This window comes from Lissotriton vulgaris, chromosome 8, assembly GCF_964263255.1.
Source record: "Lissotriton vulgaris chromosome 8, aLisVul1.2, whole genome shotgun sequence".
NCBI lineage: Eukaryota > Metazoa > Chordata > Amphibia > Caudata > Salamandridae > Lissotriton > Lissotriton vulgaris.
In genome coordinates, this window is record NC_141696.1 from 474809044 (window position 1) to 474833823 (window position 24780).

The 24780-nt window shown below is 42.0% G+C and overlaps 1 protein-coding gene across 2 annotated transcripts in view; it reads left to right on the plus strand.

Moving 5' to 3' along the window:
• The window catches only part of CDKL5 (cyclin dependent kinase like 5), a 1270306-nt gene that overhangs the window by 1116339 nt on the left and 129187 nt on the right, over window positions 1–24780 (plus strand). For both annotated transcript variants that reach the window (XM_086934269.1, XM_086934270.1), the window contains exons 13-15: window positions 1155–2184; window positions 15396–15494; window positions 15961–16066. In XM_086934269.1, the coding sequence (XP_086790395.1) occupies window positions 1155–2184; window positions 15396–15494; window positions 15961–16066 (1235 nt within the window). The remainder of the gene's footprint in view (window positions 1–1154; window positions 2185–15395; window positions 15495–15960; window positions 16067–24780) is intronic.

Below are 24780 nucleotides of genomic sequence, written 5' to 3' on the forward strand. Positions count from 1 at the left end.
GAAACAGGGCGAGGCGCCTTAGTAGGAGGTCCTTCCGTCTCCCTAGCCCTGAAAGCAGCTGCAACAGCCTCATTGACAAGGAGGTGCAGAGCATCCATAGTAGGGACAGAAGAGCAAGAAGCACCTTGCTCCATGGCAGCCAAATGCAGAAGACGGGCGCTAACAGCAATGGACTTGTTATAAGGAAACGAAGTCCAGCGGCCCCCGTCCTCTCAAGCAATCAGGAAGCGCCTTGCCTCCACAAATAGGAGCCAACCGGGCAAGGAACACCCATAGAGGAGGCAGAAAGGCAAACCGCAAAGGATGTTCCGTGCCACAGCCTGGAAGCCTGAGGGCCCGCACGCGCTGAAGCAGGGCGTTAAGGCATCACCGGAGAGAAGCAGCCGCTAGAGCAGGCTGCTGATTTCCACCCACCAAGTCAGAAGGAAGGGCATCAAGCAAGTAAGCAACATTCCAAGGTAAACAAGGCAGAAAAGTGACCGCTAAGAAAACATAAGTAAGATCAACAAAAAATGCCAAAAACACTTACCTGACCTCCCGCTCTGCTAGGCACACAGAACTGAAGGCAGAAAAAATTAACAGGATGTCTTCGTGATGCACTTTCCCCTTTATGCACACCAAGTAGGTGGCGCCATATTGGGGGAAGTGTTACACCTCTGCCAGGTATAGGGTTTCTGGGGAGCAGACTAGCTGCTTACTGTTAAGGAATGGGACTGGAAGACTGACAAGGAGGTAATAAGAATCTTGTGTTCACTCTAGTCAGTATGACTCATATTGACTAAATACAAATATCGCATTTTGTTCACTTCCATATTCAGTATCTGTGCTTTAATATTTTTTAATGCTATTTCCCCAAACATTCAGTTGCGGGGTCTGGTCGCTATTGTTGATTACTTTGTCAGGAACTCCTCTCATGTAAGAAACCAAAAGTAACTCAAAGTGGTTCGAAAATCAAAAGTAACTCTCACGTTTTCCATTTACATTATTCTTTCTCTAATCTGTGTCGCTATAAGTTGTTTTAAGAAAATATGTACATGTTTATAACCCTTGCACTGTATACCAAAAGTAATTATTGGTCATATTCAAAGTGGGATGATTTATGTTGAAAAAGTATATAGTTTTTAACATGTCTATATGCTATGCTTATTATATAGGAGCCAGACCAGCAAGAGCACTGCCAGTCAGCCTCATCACAGATCAAACAGCAAGGACGCTCTGAGTCTAAGTGTTGGACATCCAAGAGGGGAGGAGTCTGCCCCTCCCAGCGAGACCTTCATAAACGGGAACCACCCGGCCACCTCCACGCACAGCCCAACTGTGCACGCAAAGAAGCAGAGCAACCAAAGTGGGTCTGGCAGCAAGGACCAGGCGAATAACTTGCCACATCTTCTCAGTCCCAAGGAAGGAAAGACGAAAGCAGAGTTTGATTTTAATGTAGAACAAAAAGCTTCTGATGGCCCTGGGACAAAGTATCTGAAATCAAACTCGCGCTCTCAGCAGAACAGGCACTCTTTTATGGAGACATCGCATGGCAAGACTGGGAGCTTGCAGCCTCATGAGAGGCACAGTCGCCACAGCTATATCGACACCATACCCCAGTCCTCTAAGAAGCATTCTCATAATAGGGCATTGCCGAAGAACCCTGGCGTTCTGACTGACTCGAAGTCTGTGGGCAACCTAAGTGAGTCTAGGGGTCAGATCCTAGAGCCTAACAGCAGGTATTTTCCATCCAGTTGCCAGGATTTGAACTCGCCTACGAGTCCAACGCCGCCCAGGCACAATGAAAATAGAACTATGCTGAGTCCTTCCGGGAGGAACAACCGGATGGAAGGAACTCTTGATTCTCGAAGGCCGCAAGCGAGGCACTCGAGAACCATGGAGGAGCTGAAAGTGCCTGATCAGACGGAAGGAAGCCATTCCCATTCACTGTCTGCACCACACGAGTCCCTGTCCTATGGTCTTGGTTATACCAGTCCCTTCTCCTCTCAGCAGCGCCCTCACAGGCATTCCATGTATGTGTCCCGGGACAGAGTGAGGGTGAAGGGTGCAGAGAATAATTTGACTGTAGGCCAAGGGATGGCCTCTAGAGCTAACAGCCTGCAGTTATTATCCCCACAAGTACAACATCGCACACTCACCAGGTCTGTTGGATCGTCAAGAGAAGACTGCACTGAAGATAGCAGGGTTAGTTGCAGATTTATATTACATACTAATGCATGTTTGTATTTAAGTATGGGTTAGAATCCAGAAATGCAAGAGGAACGATCTGTGTAAAATTTGCTTGTGTACTTATATAGGTATTCCAAAGTTTTATTGTTACCCATATTCCACCTGTCCTCTCCTTCTTTTCAGCTTTAGGCTTTCTGGGTTGTGTATTTCTTTTTGTGGCCACGAAGAGAAACATTCATTCTTAAAAATGCCCTCTTGTTGGAACAGTGTACCGTCATCATTATTTATGTAGGACTTTATAAAACTGGACTTTGAGATATTATTTTCGAAAACTTCTGTTGTCATTTTAGTTAATCCTATCACATTCTTTTTATGTCAGGACTGGACAAAATTGACCTGAAGTTATCTAAGATGTCATTGGAGGATTTGATTTTTATGTAGTCCTAATAATATGTGTCATTTGAATGATTAATTAGATGTTTTTATTAAGTACAAACATCAATGTGGCCACCTCAGAGAGCTAAATATAAAGAAATTGTCTGGTGAGTTCAGAGTACATCAGACTTTGAATCTACGAGCTGCAAAGGGTGAACCTAGGCCTGGGACTCTTTCGGCCACTCGCATGTGGACACTGCATTTAGTTGAAGGCTTGTTAGATTACTAATGTGCTTAGGTGTTTCCAAAACCGAAGGTAACATGTTTCCGCTCGGAGGTGAAGCTAAGCATGTTCCATAGTTTTGGATCGTGGAACTCCAGTAATTCTCGCCCAAATTTAAGCTATTTGAACAGATGGTAATTATTCATGTATATCAGGGAGAAGCACAGACTTACGGCTGGAGTGTAGGGGTGTACCGGTATTTGAAGGGCCTTTCCCACAATATACATTGTACATTATGTATAAAGGTTTGCATTTGATCCTGTCCTGAAATCAACAGGGCCGGCTTGATGTGATTCCATCTCCAGAGGTTCAAGCACATGCTGGCTTCTTCATTATGTACTCTTAGCTGTCTGGTGAGATATTTAGGATTGGACCTGTGTAGGCCATCTCAAGGTGAATGTCTATCTCAGTATTATACACGTATTACTTTGTGATAGTCAACTACTTAAGCTAGAGGAATCAGGTAAACATGTAGATGTTTTAGTGGATGAGGGGGGACGACTGTGGAAGTTTACATTGTACTTTATGGGAGGATGAAACAGAGGCTCGCACCTCTTCCAGCAGGATGCTGTGGTCAACCTTGATGTAGGCATTTGAGAGGTCAGTGAAGATCACTGGGTCAAGACAAAGTCTTCCCTAATGTTTAGCAATACTGATTCCATGCTTGAGAAGGTCTGAAGCCAAGTTGTTGATTGTTCTGGATTGAGTTCTTCTCCATAGACTGCTGCAGCTGTCTGGTGCTTTCCTTTTCCAAGATTTTGCTTGTTCTTTTTAGATTGGAGACCAGACAGTAAAGGAGAGAGAAAGTGATTGTGAGTGTCAGAGAACCCAGAACCATGACAATGAGAATAGAAGCGTTCGATTATGGTTGTGCCATATTCTGCGAGGGATAGCAAACCTTTTTTCATAAAAAATGGGTTCCACTGGGTGATTCAGGGCTTTGATTTGCTCAGAACTGAAAAAAGGATTGACATTGATGGAGAGTAGGAGGTGCAGAGTTCCAATTAGAGAAAACAGTGTAGGAAAACATTTTCTAACAACTAACAGTTTATCACCATTATCACAAATGTTTGGATTGGTGGAACATACTTAGGTGAATATCATTTGTGATTCATTCAGAATTTTACTTCTGGAATCTGTTCGGGGAATTAAGGTGAGCAGCATAGTAGTGACATGGTGGGGCGTTGTATTGAATCCTCCAATTTATTTGAAGCTATCGGAATCTTCTGAGGGCAGGATTGATTTGATCTGCTACATAGCATCTTACATGTAAAATACATAGTACAAAGTGGTAGTTTGTTGATATTTGTTGTGAAAAGCCTACGTTAATGAATATTGCAGTTGTCCATTCAGAAAAGGACGAGAGTTATATGCAATTGGATTTTGAATTTGAGTAAGAGCAGATTGAAGCTAATTTTGTTTTTCAAATGTATTAACCCCTTCACTGCTGGCCCGTTTCCGCCCCTGTGCGGTAAACAAATGAACAGGAGCGGGCCATGACGAACCCCAGCCATCATCAGCACACGAGCACCGTAGTGCATGACGGCTGGGGTTCTTCATCAGCATGCAAGGGGTTAAATTGAACAGCAAATAAGATTTGTTTATCAGCCTGATCTCAAACTGAATGAAGTGCGGAATAAGGATAGGCCAACCTTAGTAAAGAGAGTGATATTGATTGGAACGGATTACTGATCTTTAAAGTTAATATTTGTTTCATGTTGTTAGAGACAGTTTTTATGCTTTCTTGCCTAACTTTGGATAATGACTGCAGTGCACATTGGGAATTTGTGATCAGAGCAGCTGGTGAGGCACGCCAGGAGTATTAGGTTCATGTTGAAAAGTAATGGAGATGGGGCAGATCTTTGTACACTCCTCAGGAGATAGTGTTTGCTCTAGAAGGGGTAATTCCCAAACAGATCTCTTCAGTTGCATTATGGAGGAAAGACGTTTGGCACATGAGTGTCATCCGATTGACTTCACAGTTTTGTCAATTTAGTGAGCAGGATAATTTATTTGGCTGTAACAATTCCAATGGACAGTTTCAAGTAACAAATACTGTTGTGTCCTCGATATCAAACATCTAGAGACCTTATTATGTATAGAATTTAAAAAAAAATTATTATTGTTTATTTTTCAGTGGAGCCAGCATTCATTTCTACAGTATATTATTCAAAACATTACATATACATCATTATTAACTTAAACAGCTTGAATGTTTATGCGAACAACCGAGGAGAAAACAATGTAGAATGAAATGAGGTTAAATAGAGGAGAGATATAGAATATATAAAATAAATAAATCTTAAAAATAGGTTCTGCGATGTATCTGTCCCCTAACTACATCCAATGCAAGTTGGACCAGATCTTTGAACTTCATAAGAGATCTAGGACCTCTAGCCTTGGTTAGGGCTGCTTCGGACTCATAAGCTTGTCTCGATATTGCCCACCATTCTGTGACAGTCTGCGAACTAAGATTAAGCCAAGCTCTATCAATACATAAACGAGCACTCACAATAATGATCGAGAACAATGACCCTGGGTGTACCACACAACCTTGCATATACCCTAAGAGAATTTCTCTCTTAGTTAATTGGAATCCATGCCCTAAGTGTTCTGTAAGAACTGAAAATAGATTTGTCCAGACTTTTTTTAGCACTGGACAACCCAGAAACATATGAAATAAATCTGCTGCATACTGATTGCATTTCGGGCAGTGTGATTTATGAGGAACTCAGGACAATGCCCATGTAGAGATGCGTTCGAGCATGTAATAAAGCATCCAAATCGTCCTAAAATGTTGAAGCTTGAGACTAACGGATGTCACTAACTGATCCAGGATTGCCAAGGCCTCTTTTGTTTCATTAGTCGTAATCTCAGATGATAGAAGCATGCTCCATCTCGAAGCTATTGCAGGCTATTATCTTGTGCCTGTGAGATTAGTTTCTGATAAAATATGCTAATATAAATCTTACCAGAAGTCTCATATAGATATGCCAGCATTTCAGATGTTTCCTTTCCGATTTGCGACTTGCACCCATATAGAAGATAATCCCTTACCTGTAAATACTTAAAAAAGAAATGATGTGGGAGCCCATATTCCTCTTGTAGTGAATTAAATGTACGAAACCCCTGGTGGTCATACAGATGGTCAAGATTATTAATACATGGCGTTCCCACATTTTCCCCATATTATCATAGAATATGTCTGGAAATATTGGGTTGCCTCATATGAAGTATAATTATGAAGTGTAGGTAGAGAGTATTTCTTGTGGATTTCCTACTATATCCGTGCTATGTCCCTGACCATCTTGAACCTAACCCTCTTGTTGTAATTAGGGTCTGTGAGTTTGTGAAGTACGTATCCGATAACAGGCCCACATGCAAGTTGATAGCCCAATGAAAGCAGCGCAGCTTCATGCCCTGTTAGCAGTCTCTGTATCCGTCCAGCAAATGATGCCCAATAATATAGCTTTATAGCCCGCCGTAGCGGGCTATACCGGCTATGAAAGGCCCGAGCCGAAGGCGAGGGACTTTAACACGTCAGCGGGACTTTAATAGCCGTTATAGCCCTGCTACGAAGGGCTATAAGGCTATTAGAACATTCTGCCTCTAGAGGGCAGAATGTTCTAACAAATAAAACAAAGCCTTTAGGGAGTGCAAGGGGATTGAAATCCCCTCAGGCTCCCTGAAGCATTTGTTCCCAGCCAGAGAGGTGAACAAAGAATCATTGGAATGTTGGAGCTCCGTGCTTATACCAGCCCAGAGCACTGCATTGTTTTCAATGGAGCTGCCAACAGTCCAATGTAATATAATTTAAAGTCCAGAAGTTTAAAAACAACTTGCTTATATGTAAGTTTGATAAAACATATCGCATATCTGTCCCTCTTACAACCCAAGATAAAGCTGCCAATCACACACCCCAGGTGCTTAAAAAAAGAATCAGGTACACGAAGCGGGATTGTACAGAATAAATAAATAAATGTAGGCAGCATGTAATTTTAATAATATTACACCATCCTAATATACTGAGAGGGAGCCTGTGCCAATGGCGTAATTTGGCCGTCACAAGTTTTAAGTGCAGCTCATAGTTTAGAGATATAATATCTTCTACATGCCTAAAAATTTAGCTGTATCAGTTACCCCTAAAACTGGGGTACTCTGTTGAAAATTAAGGATTATCTGTGTTTTAGACAAATTCAATTTATATCCTAACTAGAACTACCCATTGGCAACCATCATATGGTATTATCTATCTATCTATCTATCTATCTATCTATCTATCTATCTATCTATCTATCTATCTATCTATCTATCTGTCTGTCTGTCTGTCTGTCTGTCTGTCTGTCTGTCTGTCTGTCTGTCTGTCTATCTATCTATCGATCTATCCATCTATCTACCTATCTATCTCGATCTATCTATCTATCTGTCTATGTGCACACATATACACACACACACACTGTATGTGTGTATATTGATACATTTGCATATGTGTAAATATGTAATTGTGTAAGTATATATAGAGGTATATTGTAAATTAAAAATTCAAAATTAGCTTTATTCGGTTTTCAATTTGAAACAACAGAAAACACCATAAAAGCACAATTTTAGCATTTTATGTTACAAATATTATAAAATATCATATTTCATATTACATATATTATAAAAACAGTTACAAAAGTTTTGTATAACAACAGCCTTACAAAAGATATTTAGAAGACTCATTTGCAGATAAAAAGTTTTAGACTAAAATCATGTTATCAGGAAGAACACAGTTCAAGATGTTTCCTATATCTAATCGTACATTTCAGAGAAGTGGCTATATTTCTTGCAGTGCATATATTATCAAGAAATTGCAAAGCAAGGTAAGCTGGTCGGCATTGCCTCAAGCTCCATATTTTAAAGATAGGTCTAATCTACCTCCTCCGCTGCTCTGAATAATATTTACAGAACAGGACTACATGTATGGTTGATTGTAATGATACTCCATCGCAAAGACAATTTGGTAAGGTCTTCGACCAATTATTTATGGTCGGAAGACTCACCAAGTGAAGAAATACATCAAGTCTGAGGCGTGTAAGGACAAATCTATCATACCCTCTTATTGTGTATGTTACATATGGTTGAATGGCGGAGGTAGAGCACATCACCTGGTTCATTTGAACAGTTGGTCTGGAAGCCTCATTGGCAAATCTATTTTCCTCTATGTGGGACATACATTGTTTTTTAAAAACCTTTCTTGGAATTGTACCCAACACAGTAGGATTAGAATAATATTCAGGTTCGCCCAGATCGGTCATCAATTCTTTGATGTATTACATATTGTAAATATAAACAAATAAAAAATATATTAAATAAACAAAAGGTTTATCCCCATTACACAGTGGCGGTAGTCACTGTTGTTTTAAGTGAGTCCGTTTCCATAGGAGGAGCATTTTTTGTATTCCTTATAAACTTTGACACTGTTTCATTAATCACAGACGGCAGTACAGCTTATGTACTTTTGGTTAGTACATTGCTTCCGTTGGAAAGGCATTTTTTTGCTAATAACTTTTGACAAATCTGCATGAGGCAGTCTGTATGGATAGGCCCATAAGAAGGGCAGAGTGAGCCTACTCTGACTCCTAAGCCCATGTATGGAGGCCTCCTCAGTGAGCCCCAGCATTACAAATGCATATTAAAATTATGTTTATCATGGAATTTGTGAATCTTTACAGATTTGCCAATCCTCAAATCTTGCTGGATCCCGCGGAGCTGTCTCAGACCTCTGGATATAAAAAATCCAGCAGAAGATTGGCGAATCCTGAAATAAATAATTTAAAAAATAGTTTGGTGCACTACACCGGTCTTGTCCAGCCCCTGCTGCACATGGCCTTCGGCTGTGAGCAGCAAGGATTGGGCCACGTGGCGGTTTGGGCACAGGTCCTGGCTGAATTCCAGGGCCTGTGGCAGAACCACGCTTTGCACAGCTGAAGGCTATTTGAAGCAGGGATTTGACACCAGCAGGGGGTTGGTTGCAAGGAACTGTTGGGTGTGGAATATATGTTAAAAAAACTGAAAATTCACAGAAAAATACCAATGTTAAGGTGAAGTTATTGTAGCATTGGATATAAAACCCCAATATATGTTGAAAAAATCTGAAATTCAATTTAAAAAGGTTAAGTTTAAAGTTATAAATTAGAAACGACAAACCACTGAAATTCAGACGTTATGATCAGGATCACAAACCACAACTCGCTCTAAAGCACTGCAAACCATAACTCGCACACCAAAAACAATGCTTATCTGCTCACAATATCCATACCAATAAATAACAGTTCTTAAAAGCAACATGTAATTAAATAGCAACATACACTCAAACCAATACATAATACTACATTCATATCCATCTCTTTTAACATGGTAAAGGTAATGTGATATGTGAACTCATCTTTAAGAATATTTAGATTAGTAATTGCATCTGTCACATTAAGGGTGAGGTCATGAGTATGTGGCCTTAACTTCAACTTCCGAATATGTCTTTTTTTGGTTTTAACTCATATTTTAATTCATTTGTTGAGGTGTTTTTACCAAAGCTAACCATAACCGCTCTTTTTTTATGTGAATATGTACATATAAACACTGCTTGTGGTTCCAACTGTTTTAATATTCAGTAGTTTAGCAAGACGTTTGCATCAGATGTGGACCTGACAGGCTTCCGTCACAAAATGGAACTTAAAAGTAGGGAGTGCTGTGCATGTGAGACACTATGTAAGTTTGTCAATCAGCCTAAGGGGGAGAAATATTTGAAAAGTCTATTATAAAGCCAATTGAATTCTTGGTCTGGTTTTCGGCAATATCGAGATGGATTGTCATTCTATTCATGAACTCTACAAATTATGTGGACTGCTGGTAAGGTTTGTTATGTTCAGCTCTTAATTTAAGACAGTCTAATAACAAATGGAATTACATTGAGATTCCCCTTACTTGGCTGTGTTCCTCACTTTACAGGAGAGGAGCATTTAATTTCTTAGTACGCTATTTGGCCTGTCATCCACTTACTTTGTTTTCCAGCATGTCATATACCAGTTGTTAATAATAGATTTTCGGCGTTCTAGCTTTTCGATATAACATATACCAGAATCTTAGAAAAGTTCTGTGGATTTTGAAGTCTTTGGGCTGCCTTGCAGTAAGTGCAAGGAAAATATGTCTTGGCAGTAGGAAGTGGAATATTTAGGACATGTCATATTCACCCATGTATCAAACGCCGGCCATAAATTCTTACGTTACCCGCAATGCCTCACATCTGTGTGACAGTAACAACCTATTTCATTTCCCTGCCTTGGTGATTTCTATGCCAAACATTTATTGTTTGTCATCTTTAACAGAACTTGTCAAAAAAGTTGTCAGTATGTGAGAAAAGAAACAATATAGGTGCATTGTTGATATAAAATTGAATTTTAAAGATGCTTTGGCAGTGCAACAATTGAAGGCAGGCCAAACCTTATGATAAATTCATAAATAGGCTGAGACACCAGTGCTATATCTGGATACAATATTCAAAATTCTTTAGGTTTATATTAGCAGCGTTGTAAACACTGGCGAATACATTTTTCTTTTGTTGATTTAATTGCATTTTTTTAATTACCATAACTTTATCCAGTTTGCCAATACATGTTTCATCCTTGTTCAGTTAATGTTTTGGCTTTTTCACAGCAAAAATATATTGGACAATACACACAAAAAAATGTACTTTACAAATATGTATTTAGAATACTGATTTACATATTCCCGATGAGCATGATGAAAACCGTGATATGTGCTTTCTTCTAAAGGACAACAATAGGGCTTTTATGTGTTTGCACAAGGGAGGCACTCATATTGTAGTTAAACAGTGGTCCTAAAAACTATATATAACGTAGGGCCTGATTTAGATCTCGGCGGACTGGTTACTGCATCACAACGGTGACGGATATCACATCTGCTGAAATATAAATCCCATAGGATATAATGGGTTTTATATTTCGGTGGACGGGAGATCTGTCACCGTTGTGATGGAGTAACCCGTCCACCGAGATTTAAATCAGGCCCTTAGTTAACCAAGCATCATTAGAAAGCTTCAAAACCAGTACCTGTTACTTTCAAATCAGGATGTACAGGTGTAGTTCATATCACATCTAAAAGTAGAATTAAAGGAGAAGGTTAGAGAAATGTGTAATTAGGCAACATCACAAGGACTCTACTACTACAGCCTTCACTCTCCTCTAAAAAAACAGGATTATGGATACCAGATTGTGAGAGTGGGTTCTGTTATTCAGAATTATGTATGGAGTGTGCTTAAAACACACAGTAGCTTTGCTTCATGCACAGAGAGTCCATTCTATCAAAATTACTCTTATTGCAAAAGAGATGCCAGCCTACATTTTGATGGGCAATAATTTTAAAACATTTTTGTTTTGACTTCACGTTGTGATTTCCACCATCCAGAACCTGCAGTTTGATGGCAGCAGTAAAATATTTGCCATCCTAGCACATCTGGTAATTAAGCTCTCTGACTTGGAATTTGATATCAAACAAATACCTGAGGTTCATTCGTGCCCATCCATCTGTGCAGGTGGTCAGAGTCCTGAGATGGGGAAGATGAGTGATAAGGAACACATTGTAGTTTTGAATTATGCATGGTTTGATTGCAAGGAGCTTGGCTCATAGACACATTGGACCCGAAGGTAAGATTTTGGAGTAAATTTCCAGATTCCTAATCAAGCATTGGCCCAGGATTTGCACTTCTCTTGTCAGTGTGGCTGAAGATTATGTGAAGAAAACAGAGTAGTTTTGTCCAGTTCCAAGTTCATCGTTAATGAGGGTGTGAAAGGTTTGTTTTCTGATTCAACCCTATCCGCACCCTAAGATAATCATGTGCTGAACTCGAGTTGCCTAGGATATCTCTTGCCCAATTATCCTCCCATGGCAACTCTCCAAACATGCCCTTAACTTGTATCTTTCCTCCCCATTGCAGCCTCTCTCACTCTTTACTTCACACCCTCTTATACTGTATTTGCTTCACTCCTGCAATTTCCATGCACACTTGCCTAACTTTCTCCTGAACCCGGTCACCCCTCTTACCCTCCGCGTATGCTTGTGCTTCTCTCTGGCTTCCTCCCCGTCTTTCCTCCTTTAATATCCATTTTCTTTTCCCATGTCCGACTCCCATGTCAGACTCTCCCATTTAACTTTTCCATGCAGCTCTACGTGTAATTACTCCAACGGTTTTAATCTTCCCTCCAACCTCTTTTCACCCCTTTTCTATTGGCTTACAATATAATATCAACTGAAACTTTATTCACTGTATCGCCTCTTACCCAACAAGCTGATCCAGCATCTTCTTGATGCCTCATACACAACTTTTAGCATAGTTACAGTCATACCTCAAAGTTTGATTATCTTTCCCTTCTTTTTAACATACATATGAGCTTACTGCTGCATCTCATCCAATCCTTCAACCTGACCTGTTTCAGTTATACTAATGACATTCAGATCAGCTAAAAACTGGAAAACTAGAGCAAGCTTCATACCTGGGGTCTAGCTGCCTACCAGCGAGCTTCTGACCAATGAATGTTTTGAACTTAACTCATCCAAAGCAGGGATCCATGCAGAAATGGAAAGAACTACCATCCTTAAACCATTGAGCCCCAGGAACTTTGAGTATCACCAGCAATGTTGAAAAAAATGAGAAACCTCAGAGTAATCATGGAATGCTGCTTATTTCTGATCCCCTAGTAAACCAGGTCACAGTAGTGCCTGCTATTCCATGCCTACAGTACGTCAAATGTTATTGCATCTAGGCATCCGCAGCCGTAGCCCTTTCATGGATTTGCATGCTGGATCATTCCCGTTATCAGACTTGGGAATCTCTCGTATTTATACAGCAGTAAACAATATTATGAAGCCTATAGGGGACAAAATGATATTTATTTAGCAGCATTAGCCGCTACCCAAAATTCAGCTAATGCAGTGAGTATTCTGAGTACTCCACTCTGCATAGAGACCAGCACTGCTCAGGTTTCTACTGCAGTGGTGTGTATGGGAGTCCCTGGACAGAGCTCTTTTCTGGAAAAATATTTAAGGATGTTGATTTGTACTCTGCCTTTCCACTAAATATCATGTTCAGGACCAGTTTCCGCTTCAACTCAGGAGCTGCAAGTGCAGGTAAGAACGGTGGGGTACGTGGGTGAGTAGGGTCAACAGACAAGGTAAAATTACATTTAACCACATGCGTGCGGGGGTTATTTTTGCGCTGTGCGGCTTTTTTCCAAAAGCCGCGTTAGATGACGAGCTGAGCTCGTCATCAGCAGCGAAGGGGTTAAAAAAAGAAAAACACTTATCTTGCGCTGAGTGCAAGGTAAGTGTTTTTCTTTTTTTTACATTTAATGTTACCCTGTTGCCGTCTGTCAACACCCCCCGACCCCGCCCTACCATTCTTACCTACACGGGGCGCTCCTGCTTGAACTTGAGGGGTGTTTTAGATTTCCTTGAGCCAAGGCAGACAATTGTTCTACCGTGGGTGAAACTCTAGTAAGGGAGTAAAAAATCTCTCTTTGGGATGTACTCCACCTATGGCCTAAATGAGATTTAAACTGAAGATCTGCATTTAGAATACTTTGACTGCTCCCAAGCACACCATAAGCTGGAGTGTATGATATGCTACAATTTTCAGCCCCAAATTCTTCGGGATAAGGAGAGTTGTATAGTATTAGCTTTCTGGATGACCCTCTAATGGATCTCTCCGCTTCGGGGATGATTAATTGTCAAATGTACCATCTTCCACTTCCACCAAAATGGCGCAAATATTGAAGCATATTGAGATGTGACAGATGGACGTTTATAAACAAGTAGCCTTAAAATGGCTTCTCGGGAGAAGCAACCTTATGCTCCTGACGTTCCTCTTAAATAACATCTACAAGGCTGTTGGAAATGCCAAAAACCAAAATGCCGATAGAGCTTCTTCCTTTGGGGGGTTCCACTCTTTCTGCTTAGATGACTGCAAGATATCCAGAACATCTCATCATGACAACTTCTACACATGCATTTACATGGCCACATCTTACTAGCCCTGCAAGGTCTCCTTTGACATTGTGTTGCTAGGTGCTCAGTATCAAGTGGCTTTGAATCCTGTACAGGGCCATCCATGGCAAAGGCCCTACTTCCATCCACGGAAAGCAGCAAAGATAGTCACAGATGAGACCTCTCCATTCTAGAGTTCAAAGCCAGCTAACTATCCATTGTTTCAAGCAGCTCATAGGTGGATTTTCCTTCTCCATACAAGCAAGACTGCTCTGAAATTCTGTCACAGCTAAGACACAAGACATCTTAGGCCAACTAGAATTCAGGAAGGCAGTCGAGACTATGCTCTTCCCAAGGTGATTCCATACTAAACAGATAGTACAGCTTTCCATCACTCAAAATGGACAGTAGAGAACTCAGAATTATACCCAGGCAAAGCTGGAACAGGTCACCCTCAGGAAGCTAGACACAAGCACATGCCTAGCTATCTCTGACTCTTTTTGCTGCTCTCTGCATATGAACAAAACTACACATTCACTACTCCACGTGACTTCACGCGACTCCTTTGCATGCACAACACCAAAATACTACACACATAGGTCACTCTTCATTCATACATTTCTCTCCATCCATTTTTCTAACAATTATTAAGCTTAAGTGCTCTGCCTCTCCTTTTCACTTCACTACAGACCACAGTGCAGCGACAAAATCAAGAGGGCAGCTCATATCCTCATACACATCAAACCTCTATACAGATAGGTCACATGACAGACATCCATGCAAGCGACCTATGTACAAATCCGCTTTGGTACCTCGGCATGAAGCACTCTATGATATAATGCAGTACAATGCAGGTTTACCCATGAGCGTTGCTTGGAGTGACGGTAACTAAATGCCATGTGTGTCAGTTCTGTTGACTATGAATAGATTACAATGTTTAGTGTATTAATAACAATGTCGGGTGCACCCATTGTAGGACAAAGCGTTGCAGCCCACCCCTTTCTTCTTCCTTTGCCCTCGGGTACTAGAGGTAGACGGCTGTAGATTTCATTAGGGCTTTAGATAACCTGTATTTAGACCACAGAGGTTTATTCTGTAACAGATTACTTTTCGTAAATGGGTTGAATTCCCATTCGTATTTGACACCACTCCTCAAGCATTATCAAATGATCAAAGATGTTTTCTTCAGAGAAGGGTTTCTCCTCAATATTGCGATAAATATCATGGATAATTCGCTTCAAAGGAGATGAAAAAGCTTCTGCTTTTTTTGTAATATAAAACAGTATGGTTTGCTTTGTACACACCTGAATCTAATGACTCTTAGAATGAGTAAACTAAATACCCAGAAATTGCATTTTTGGGGTTGTGAACAGAAGAAACCAAATTAAAGATTCTCTTTTGGACAGTTGTGGGCATATTATTAAATCGGAATCAAGAAACAAACTTATATATATTCTAGCCCACAGCAGCCCAAAAATGTAGCACTCTACATAAAAGCCACAATGGGTGATACTTTGGTGTTTGTTATCAGGGTGACCCGATTGCACCAGAGGGCAGCCATTCGAGGCCTACAGCTAAGGAGTCTTCGAGAGATGGCACAGCTGCGTTCCACACCCGTCAGAAGTCTGAGGTATGAGCTGCTCAAAGGGCAAAACTATTCTTAATGTTGCTCGCATTTTATGGTATCGTAACTTTGTGTGCTGTTTCTTTAGTTGTCTTGTTGCTGTGTACAGCTGGGAATATTGCGTCCTTCGTAATTTCTGGTTAATTATTTTCACCCATTTTTGTTTGTTTGCTATATTAAAAATATACAATTATTATCTCATTATTTAAATAACACGGTTCAAACCCTATCAAAAGCATCACAATAAACTTCATTTTGCTAATTTAATTTAATTGCATGAGGCGCCTTCCTTAGAAACTACTGTATGTTTTTGAATAGATTGTTATGAACTTCAGACACGTTAGTGCGTTAGTGAGATGTCTTCGTTTAATCAACAATGTACTCCTTCCCAAGAAAGACATAACCAGTCTGGCTTGTCTTTTTTTCAGTCCATCTCACTTATTGATACTCTCTGTTACTTGTTCACTAATAGGGAGCAGTTTATCATGAAATCCATGGTGAGGATGGATCGTCATCGAAAGAAAATAGACATATTTATAGCGACACTGTGCCCAGGAGAGTTGGAAGCTTTTACAGAGGTAAATTTGCACTGTGACACCATATTTCTTTGTGGCAATGGATTAATGTGCTGTGGTAATTTTAGAATGTGGAGCAATGGAATTTTTTGCACGCTGATTACATCCATGTCTTTGTAGAGAAAAACATTCAAATAAATCAATCATCCAATTTTAGGTTCAATTTTAAACACAATACACGTACAGTGTTTTGCTGATACTTTAGGCTTGGTTATGCTTTGTTCGTCCTAAGTTGGCAGGGTATGCCCAGACGTGGGGCCCTTGCTCACTTTGCCACTGGATTCAAGCTAGCCTGGCTGATGACGGCTGATTAGCCAGAAACTGGTCCCAGGATGATTGTTTCCGGTCCAGGGAAGACATGGTTTGTTAGTTTGGGCTGGACTGTTCACATGAGGCACAGGGTCAGACTGATTTGCATATGACCATGTCTGAACTGGGGTGGCGGAGTGAGCTAAAGAATGATGATGGATTAAACCCAGATTAGTTGACTGGGGGTGAGTGCTTGCAATGTTCAACACTCCGTCCATCAGCCCCTTTGGTTTTGCTTTGTTTGCCCTAAGTTGGCAGGGTATGCCCAGACGTGGGTCCCTTGCTCACTTTGCCACTGGATTCAAGGTAGCCTGGGTGATGACAGCTGACGACAGAAACTGGTCCCAGGATGCTTGTTTCCGGTCCAGGGAAGACATGGCTTGGCAGTTTGGGCTGGACTGTTCCCATGAGGCACAGGGTCAGACTGATTTGCATATGGCCATGTCTGAACTGGGGTGGCAGAGTGAGCTAAAGAATGATGATGGATTAAACCCAGATCAGTTGACTGGGGGTGACTGCTTGCAATGCTCAACACTCCGTCCACCATCCCCTTTGGTTTTGCTCTGGATGAGATAATGCCACAAATAGAGACTAGTGAAAATTCAGAGTTAGAAACCATTATGCTGTCTGCCTAAGGAAGTTGAATAAAAGTGCCATCAAGTTTACAAGCACAAAGAAATAATCCATCGTATTGTAAGTGGCACTACCTGGCAGAAGCTGACTTGTTTTGTGCTTGGTACTTTTTTCAGGGCTGCAAAGCATATATATATATATATAAGCACTCCTCTGAATCCAAGTTCCCCAGAGAAAATATGCACATTCCAGCAATGTGCAATAACCAGTTTATTAATGAACTGTGTATTTCTCATGACAAGTTGTTTCTAATATAGCAATCAACTGCAATGTGACATTTGCAATGCAGTAATTGTACAGTTGCTAAAAGAAATGTGTTACCGGGCCACATTTATTTTTACATCCCAGCCCTGCATTTACAAATGTATATATATTATTAGCCGTGTGTCGAGGTGACATTAATTAATTACTCAAGAAATTAGAAACTAGGTGTAGAGGAATATATGGAGATCGACTATCAGGCCCACTCGTGTAAAGTTCTGCTTCAGTGCTCTAACCCAAATTCTTGGGGTAACATCCTGAATGTTTGTTATGTATGTGCCTATGTTTTACGTGCAATATGTGCATGAGTGTGCCAGGGTAACGGAGGCCCGCGGGTTCCATTTTGGAAGTTCCTAGCTTGCTCCTGTGAACAAGATGGAGTTGAGATAGCATTCCAAGACAATGGTGGTGTTTAATTGATTTTCCTGAAGATAGAGACAGGAGACATAGACAATGAAGTGGGGAATAAAGAGACAAGACTACTTTAAAAATTCACCTAGGCCCTTTTGCCGAGGGGAGCTGCTGATTAGTCTTTCTGTAGCACTACCATTCGGGAGCTGCTGGTGGTGAAGGGTGGGATTGAAGTTTCTGTCGTTCGGGGTGAAAATGATCTTCTAGGTGAGACCAGCCTTTTGTATTCTCTCTGATCACTCTTCATTTTGGCTGTTGATGAGCCAGGTATAGAAAGCTCATGCATCTTTGTGCCTCTGTTGTGAGTACTTTACGCTGGAGACCACCCTGCTATCATGAGCATCATTCTAGACAAAGACTGTGTTTGGAGAATAGGAGTCTAAAGAGGACACTTGAAACAACTACCTCAAACATCCTTCTGAGATTGCAAACTGAAGATTCAGATCCCTGGACTGCCTTGACTATATAAAAATAAGAGCCATTGACCTCCTTATTGTTCCAGTCCCAAGTCCTCTTTGATCAAGGAAGGTAGTGCTCTGCTGTGTACTCTGAGGTCTGCTGTGCACCCAGAGCTGGTATCTGCCTGACAGTCAACTTTCCAGATAAGAGGAGATATCACCTGAAATCATGCATTGATGGAAGAGCTGTATCTGACCTGGAGCACCTGGAAGCCAGCCCGCATGCCTGCTGAGATAGGGAAAGATCTTGCCAACTCTGCAGAAGGTGTGACTGTTCAAAAAGTGCCAGAAACAGCAAGATCCTGGTGTTGACGTTCAACTGGGAGATTGCAAAGTGGGACTGGCTAGCCTGAAAGTATGGGCTCAGTCTTCAAAATTGTGTTTCCATGTAGGAATCAATGATCGGCAGCTATCATGGTTGCAATGAGGCCAATAAAAACAATCATGGCAAACCTTGCCACAAACTGAAAAACTGTGCCCATGGTGATCATTGCCATCAAAACCAAGACCTGTGCCTGTCACCATTGCAGCATTTACAGAGTGCACCCAATGGCTGTCAGCTTGTCTATGTGTCTTGGACTATGTGGCAGCCCATCTGCTACTCAACATCAAGTGACCCAGAAGTAGATCCGATGCCTGCTATGGGCTGCCCCCAGCAAAGCCAGTGTCTGCTTTTGCCGAAGGACTCCAGGCTGCTGCTCTGGCTGCCTAACACCATGTCTCACTGTCTAAGTGGGAGAGATTGGAGATGTGTGCTGACAAAGGACATGGATACCCGCGTTGTAGTGAGACTGTACCAAGAGGACTGTATTGAAAGTATTGCAAGCATTAATGATGTGGGCTATCTACTACTGAGACTTGATTCATATTGCACAAAACTCTCTAACCTAATGGATAACTGCTTAAACTCAGAAGAAGAGGTAATCCTGTGAAATGGGAAAAGGAGGATGTTATCCCAAGGTGCAGTAGCCCAAGTGCAGGTGTATATATTATTGTACCTGCTACTATTACATATGGTGGTATTCTATTTTAAGTGTGTGTATTAAAATACTCCTTTTATCCAAGTAAATCACTGTGCTTGGCAAAAGATATTAAGCTACTGGCTGGCTGAGTTCTGAGTTTGTGCACCCCCACACAACCTCCCTTAGTAGTCTGGGACTGCTTTCTTGTGCTGCCATTAAGACTCTAGTGTTGGTGTAGTGGTATTTCGCTCAGTTTGCAGAGCCATAATAGGATGAATTACAGACCAACAGAGGCAAACAACCTCCTATTAGTCCCTTTGGGGGTTGTTTTCTTACCTAACACGGGTGCCCCATTAAAATGTAATGACCTGGAAATGTGCATGAGAAAGACCCTTCAATCATGCTTTGATTGTATTGGCTAAGAGTATTGCTCGGTTAAATAACAGCAGTATGACTGATAGAAGAATCGGTGAAAAGAGCTTGCCACTAAAGATTTTTCCCTCATCCAAAATGGCTGCTGGGTCCATCATCCCCTTTTGTATCGCTTTGTTCGCCCTACGTTGGCAGGGTATGCTCAGACGTTAGCCCCTTTCTCACTTGGCCACTGGATTCAAGATAGCCTGGCTGATGAGGATTATGAATCTGAAACCGGTCCCATGATGCTTGTTTCCGGTCCAGGGAAGACATGGCTTGGCAGTTCGGGCTGGACTGTTCCCATGAGGCACAGGGTCAGACTGATTTGCATATAGTCATGTCTGATCTGGGGTGGCTGAGTGAGCTAAAGAATGGTGATGGATTAAACCCAGATCAGTTGACTGGAGGTGAGTGTTTGATTTGCTCAAACGCTCCGTCCATCATCTCCTTTTGTATCGCTTTGTTCGCCCTAAGTTGACAGGGTATGCTCAGATGTGAGTCCCTTGCTCACTTGGCCACTGGATTCAAGATAGCCTGGCTGATGAGGATTATGAATCCGAAACCGGTCCCAGGATGCTTGTTTCCGGTCCAGGGAAGACATGGCTTGGCAGTTCGGGCTGGACTGTTCCCATGAGGCACAGGGTCAGACTGATTTGCATATGGCCATGTCTGATCTGGGGTGGCTGAGTGAGCTAAAGAATGGTGATGGATTAAACCCAGATCAGTTGACTGGAGGTGAGTGTTTGATTTGCTCAAACGCTCCAACCATCATCTCCTTTTGTATCTTTTTGGTCGCCCTAAGTTGACAGGGTATGCTCAGACGTGAGTCCCTTGCTCACTTGGCCACTGGATTCAAGATAGCCTGGCTGATGAGGATTATGAATCCGAAACTGGTCCCAGGATGCTTGTTTCCGGTCCAGGGAAGACATGGCTTGGCAGTTCGGGCTGGACTGTTCCCATGAGGCACAGGGTCAGACTGATTTGCATATGGCCATGTCTGATCTGGGGTGGCTGAGTGAGCTAAAGAATGGTGATGGATTAAACCCAGATCAGTTGACTGGGGGTGAGTGTTTGATTTGCTCAAACGCTCCCTCCAGCATCCCCTTTTGTATCGCTTTGTTCGCCCAAAGTTGGCAGTGTATGCTCAGACGTGAGTCCCTTGCTCACTTGGCCACTGGATTCAAGATAGCCTGGCTGATGAGGATTATCAATCCGAAACCGGACTCAGGATGCTTGTTTCCGGTCCAGGGAAGACATGGCTTGGCAGTTCGGGCTGGACTGTTCCCATGAGGCACAGGGTCAGACTGATTTGCATATGGCCATGTCTGATCTGGGGTGGCTGAGTGAGCTAAAGAATGGTGATGGATTAAACCCAGATCAGTTGACTGGGGATGAGTGTTTGATTTGCTCAAACGCTCCGTCCATCATCCCCTTTTGTATCGCTTTGTTCGCCCTAAGTTGGCAGGGTATGCTCAGACGTGAGTCCCTTGCTCACTTGGCCACTAGATTCAAGATAGCCTGGCTGATGAGGATTATAAATCCGAAACCGGTCCCAGGATGCTTGTTTCCGGTCCAGGGAAGACATGGCTTGGCAGTTCGGGCTGGACTGTTCCCATGAGGCACAGGGTCAGACTGATTTTCATAAGGCCATGTCTGATCTGGGGTGGCTGAGAGCTAAATAATGGTGATGGATTAAACCCAGATCAGTTGACTGGGGGTGAGTGTTTGATTTGCTCAAACGCTCCGTCCATCATCTCCTTTTGTATCGCTTTGTTCGCCCTAGGTTGGCAGGGTATGCTCAGACGTGAGTCCCTTGCTCACTTGGCCACTGGATTCAAGATAGCCTGGCTGATGAGGATTATGAATCCGAAACCGGTCCTATGAAGCTTGCTTCCGTTCCAGGGAAGACATGGCTTTGCAGTTTGGGCTGGACTGTTCCCATGAGGCACAGGGTCAGACTGATTTGCATATGGCCATGTCTGATCTGGGGTGGCTGAGTGAACTAAAGAATGGTGATGGATTAAACCCAGATCAGTTGACTGGGGGTGAGTGTTTGATTTGCTCAAACGCTCCGTCCATCATTCCCTTTTGTTTCGCTTTGGGTCTAGCGTGATGGCGTAGTGGTGTCTGAGCCTGTTTTTTTTTTCCAATTTGCATTTGTAGCGTGCAGAAAACAGGCTCACCCTTTCTAATCCTAGCACCTTTTACATTATAACTTATTTGTATCTTGGTTTATTAATAGCATTGTCATCAGAGGCATCACTTTTTCTAGGTTTACGTTTAGAAATTATGAGATAGATTTCCTAAAAACTCATGCAAAGCAGCTCACCAATCAGTTACTGTGCTGCATTACAATAGATGGAGAGAGCAGGACAGTGCCCTATCTTTTAAGATATTGGGCTAGATGTAGGTAAATAGGTTTTACCGATTCTTAAATACCGAATTTTACCGATTCGGTATTTAAGAATCGGTAAAACCTATGTAGGTAAAAAATCGGTAAAAAATACCGATTCGGTAAGATTAGGTATTTACCAAATTGGTAATTACCGAATCGGTATTTGCCATTGATTCCTATGGAACTTGAAGCCCATAGGAATCAATAGCAAATACCGATTCGGTAATTACGGAATCGGTAAATTTACCGAATTGACAGGGGGAACAGGGTGTCACTTTGACACCCTGTTGCACCCCTGTTTCAGGCTTGTGTGCCATGTGACACACATACATGCCCTTAGGGCATGTCTGTGTGCCACATGGCACAAGTGTACATGCACAGATGTGCATGTACACAGGAATTCGTTATTTACCATGTAATAGTATTACATGGTAAATACCGAATCCTGAATGGCCTGTAGCACTGTTAACAGTGCTACCTACATAGCAAATTACAGATTCTGTATTTTTACCAATCGGTAATTTTACCGAATCGGTAAAATTTACAGAATCCATAAATTTACTGATTCTGTAATTTTACCGATTCAGTAAAATTACCGATCGGTAAAATTACCGAATCTGTAAGTTTTTCAAACCCCTACATACCATTGTCCAAATACCGGTCGGAAACGGCCGAAAATCTGTATTTTCGGCCGTTTCCGACCGGTATTTGGACACCTACATCTGGCCCATTGTCTTTTCTGCTCATTCCCTAGCACTGGCGCACATTCAGGAGTGCCAAGGTGTTTGCATTATGTTAAAATAGGTTTTGTACTTGAAGGGTACCATTCTATTACGAAATACCATGACTAGACAAACTCGCATGTAAAGTCAGAAAGGTTTAGAAAAATAAAAATATTTCTCCTTTTTAGCATCTGCCTTCAAGAGGTATTATTTTTGGTGCAAAACACTCTCTACTGTTGTTAGTAGATAGGGCTTTGCATAAAAAAAGCATGCAACCATGAGACACCCAGGCACTGCCCGTGGAACACCCTCTTGATGCAAGGTAAAAAGCAAAGCAACTTTTAAGGAAACTTTGGAAAGCTTCAAAGTAAATTTCAAATAAATATTTTAGATCAGTATGCCCACGTTTGTGACTCAAACCAGGCACAGAATACTAGTAAATCTGCCCCTAAGACTTCTGGTAAATGCCATTTAATGCAGCACTTAATTCTAGTGTTCTGAAGTGAAACACTTTTGCCTTAAAGAAAGACACATTTTGAGTCTTTAGCACAGTTTAACATGACGATTTGCATGCCATTCAGAGAGCCCGGCTTGTTATATGGTGCTGAGAAACAAGCGGTATCATTTGCTAGGCACTGCTTGATAGCTTGTGCAATTTCTCTGAAATACATTCTCCCGTTGTGGCAGCAGCAGCCTTTCACAAGAGTCGGGCTGCAGGGGGCATAAGAAGAAGTGAAAACACAACCACCAAGGCTTGTTATTGATGGTCTTTTGAAGACCTGTGAAATACTTTGAGTGAGTGTGAAGCGTCAGTCTGCCCCAGCCCAGGCTATGACAGCTCAAGGAGTGCGTCTGCCCTGGAAGCTGCACATCCCGGGCCATGGGGGTTGGGAGATGGCTAAAGGCCTTTCAGACCAATGGGCGTTACGAGCCTGGTTGCCACCAAGGTAGATTAGCGGTAATTTAGTGAATCCCTGAGAAGATAAAGGAAGTAGCAGAGTAGCAAATGTATTTAGTCCATCGGTGTGCCCACAGTGTGTCAATAAAGTGGACGAGTCTACGTGGATAAATGGCCATAGCAACGTAAAAGATGTAGGACGTGTGAGTGAGCCGTATCTGTACTGAAAGAGGCGGAGGAGAACTAGAAAAGGGAACGCTGACAGGTCTAAGTAAACGACAAAAGGACTAGGAGATACTACATTTTTAAAAAAGCACAAAGAACTTCTTAGAAGAATGCCAAAGAAAAGAGGAACAACTACCTAAACGAAAATTATCCCAGGGAAGGAGAAGCAGTGGAAGGAGCCTAATGGTGGTTTATGAAGACAAAGATGTACAGGTGGAGGATTGAGTAAAACCCTAAACAGAGAACTTACTGAAAAAGTGTTGATTAAAGTGGCGTAATGACCTCCATGCAGTATAAGTGGAAAGCAACCATGTTCGCTCTTAAAGTATCAGACACACTTCATTAACATATGATGTCCGTACATGCTGTTAAGCCTAGCAGTCGAGCCATACTGCCATGAACAATCCCCACCTTGACATCACACCACTTTAAAGTTCCACTTTCCTCAGAATTGCACTAGAATCGAAACGTATACTGAGGTAACTTTGGCAGCAGTTTATGGATCATACAACACACCATATCAAGTTGTTTTCCGCAGTCGGTGACATCATTTCAAAACAGCATTGTGTTCCACTAATATCAATGACTTAGTATCCTTCCTTTTGGTTACCAGTTGCGGGTGTTTTTTAACTATTTCACATATCTTTCAGATTCCTGGTTTCAACTTGCTACCATTGGTCCTTTTGCTCCATGTGTCATGCCTCTGCCCGGTGTGCTTTTTTCGCACCCTTTACCTGTTTATTCCCGACCCTTTTATGTAGGCAGGAAAGCCAAACAGGTCGGGGGTGAGTGGGGGTGTCTTCCATGTTGCTCCCGCGCCATCGTACCCGGGCACCTCCGCCCAGCCTGTTCTTGACCCTCTGCCAGGTTATGTTTGTGACCCCTTAAGGCCCGGTTAGCCATGTGGGCCTCCTCCTTAACTCGAGGAATCGGGCCATATGGCCGTGAAAAAAAAACACCTTGACATCATATTCTATTAATCCAAGCAGGCCGGCAATAATGCCATGAACAAACCCCACTGTGACATCA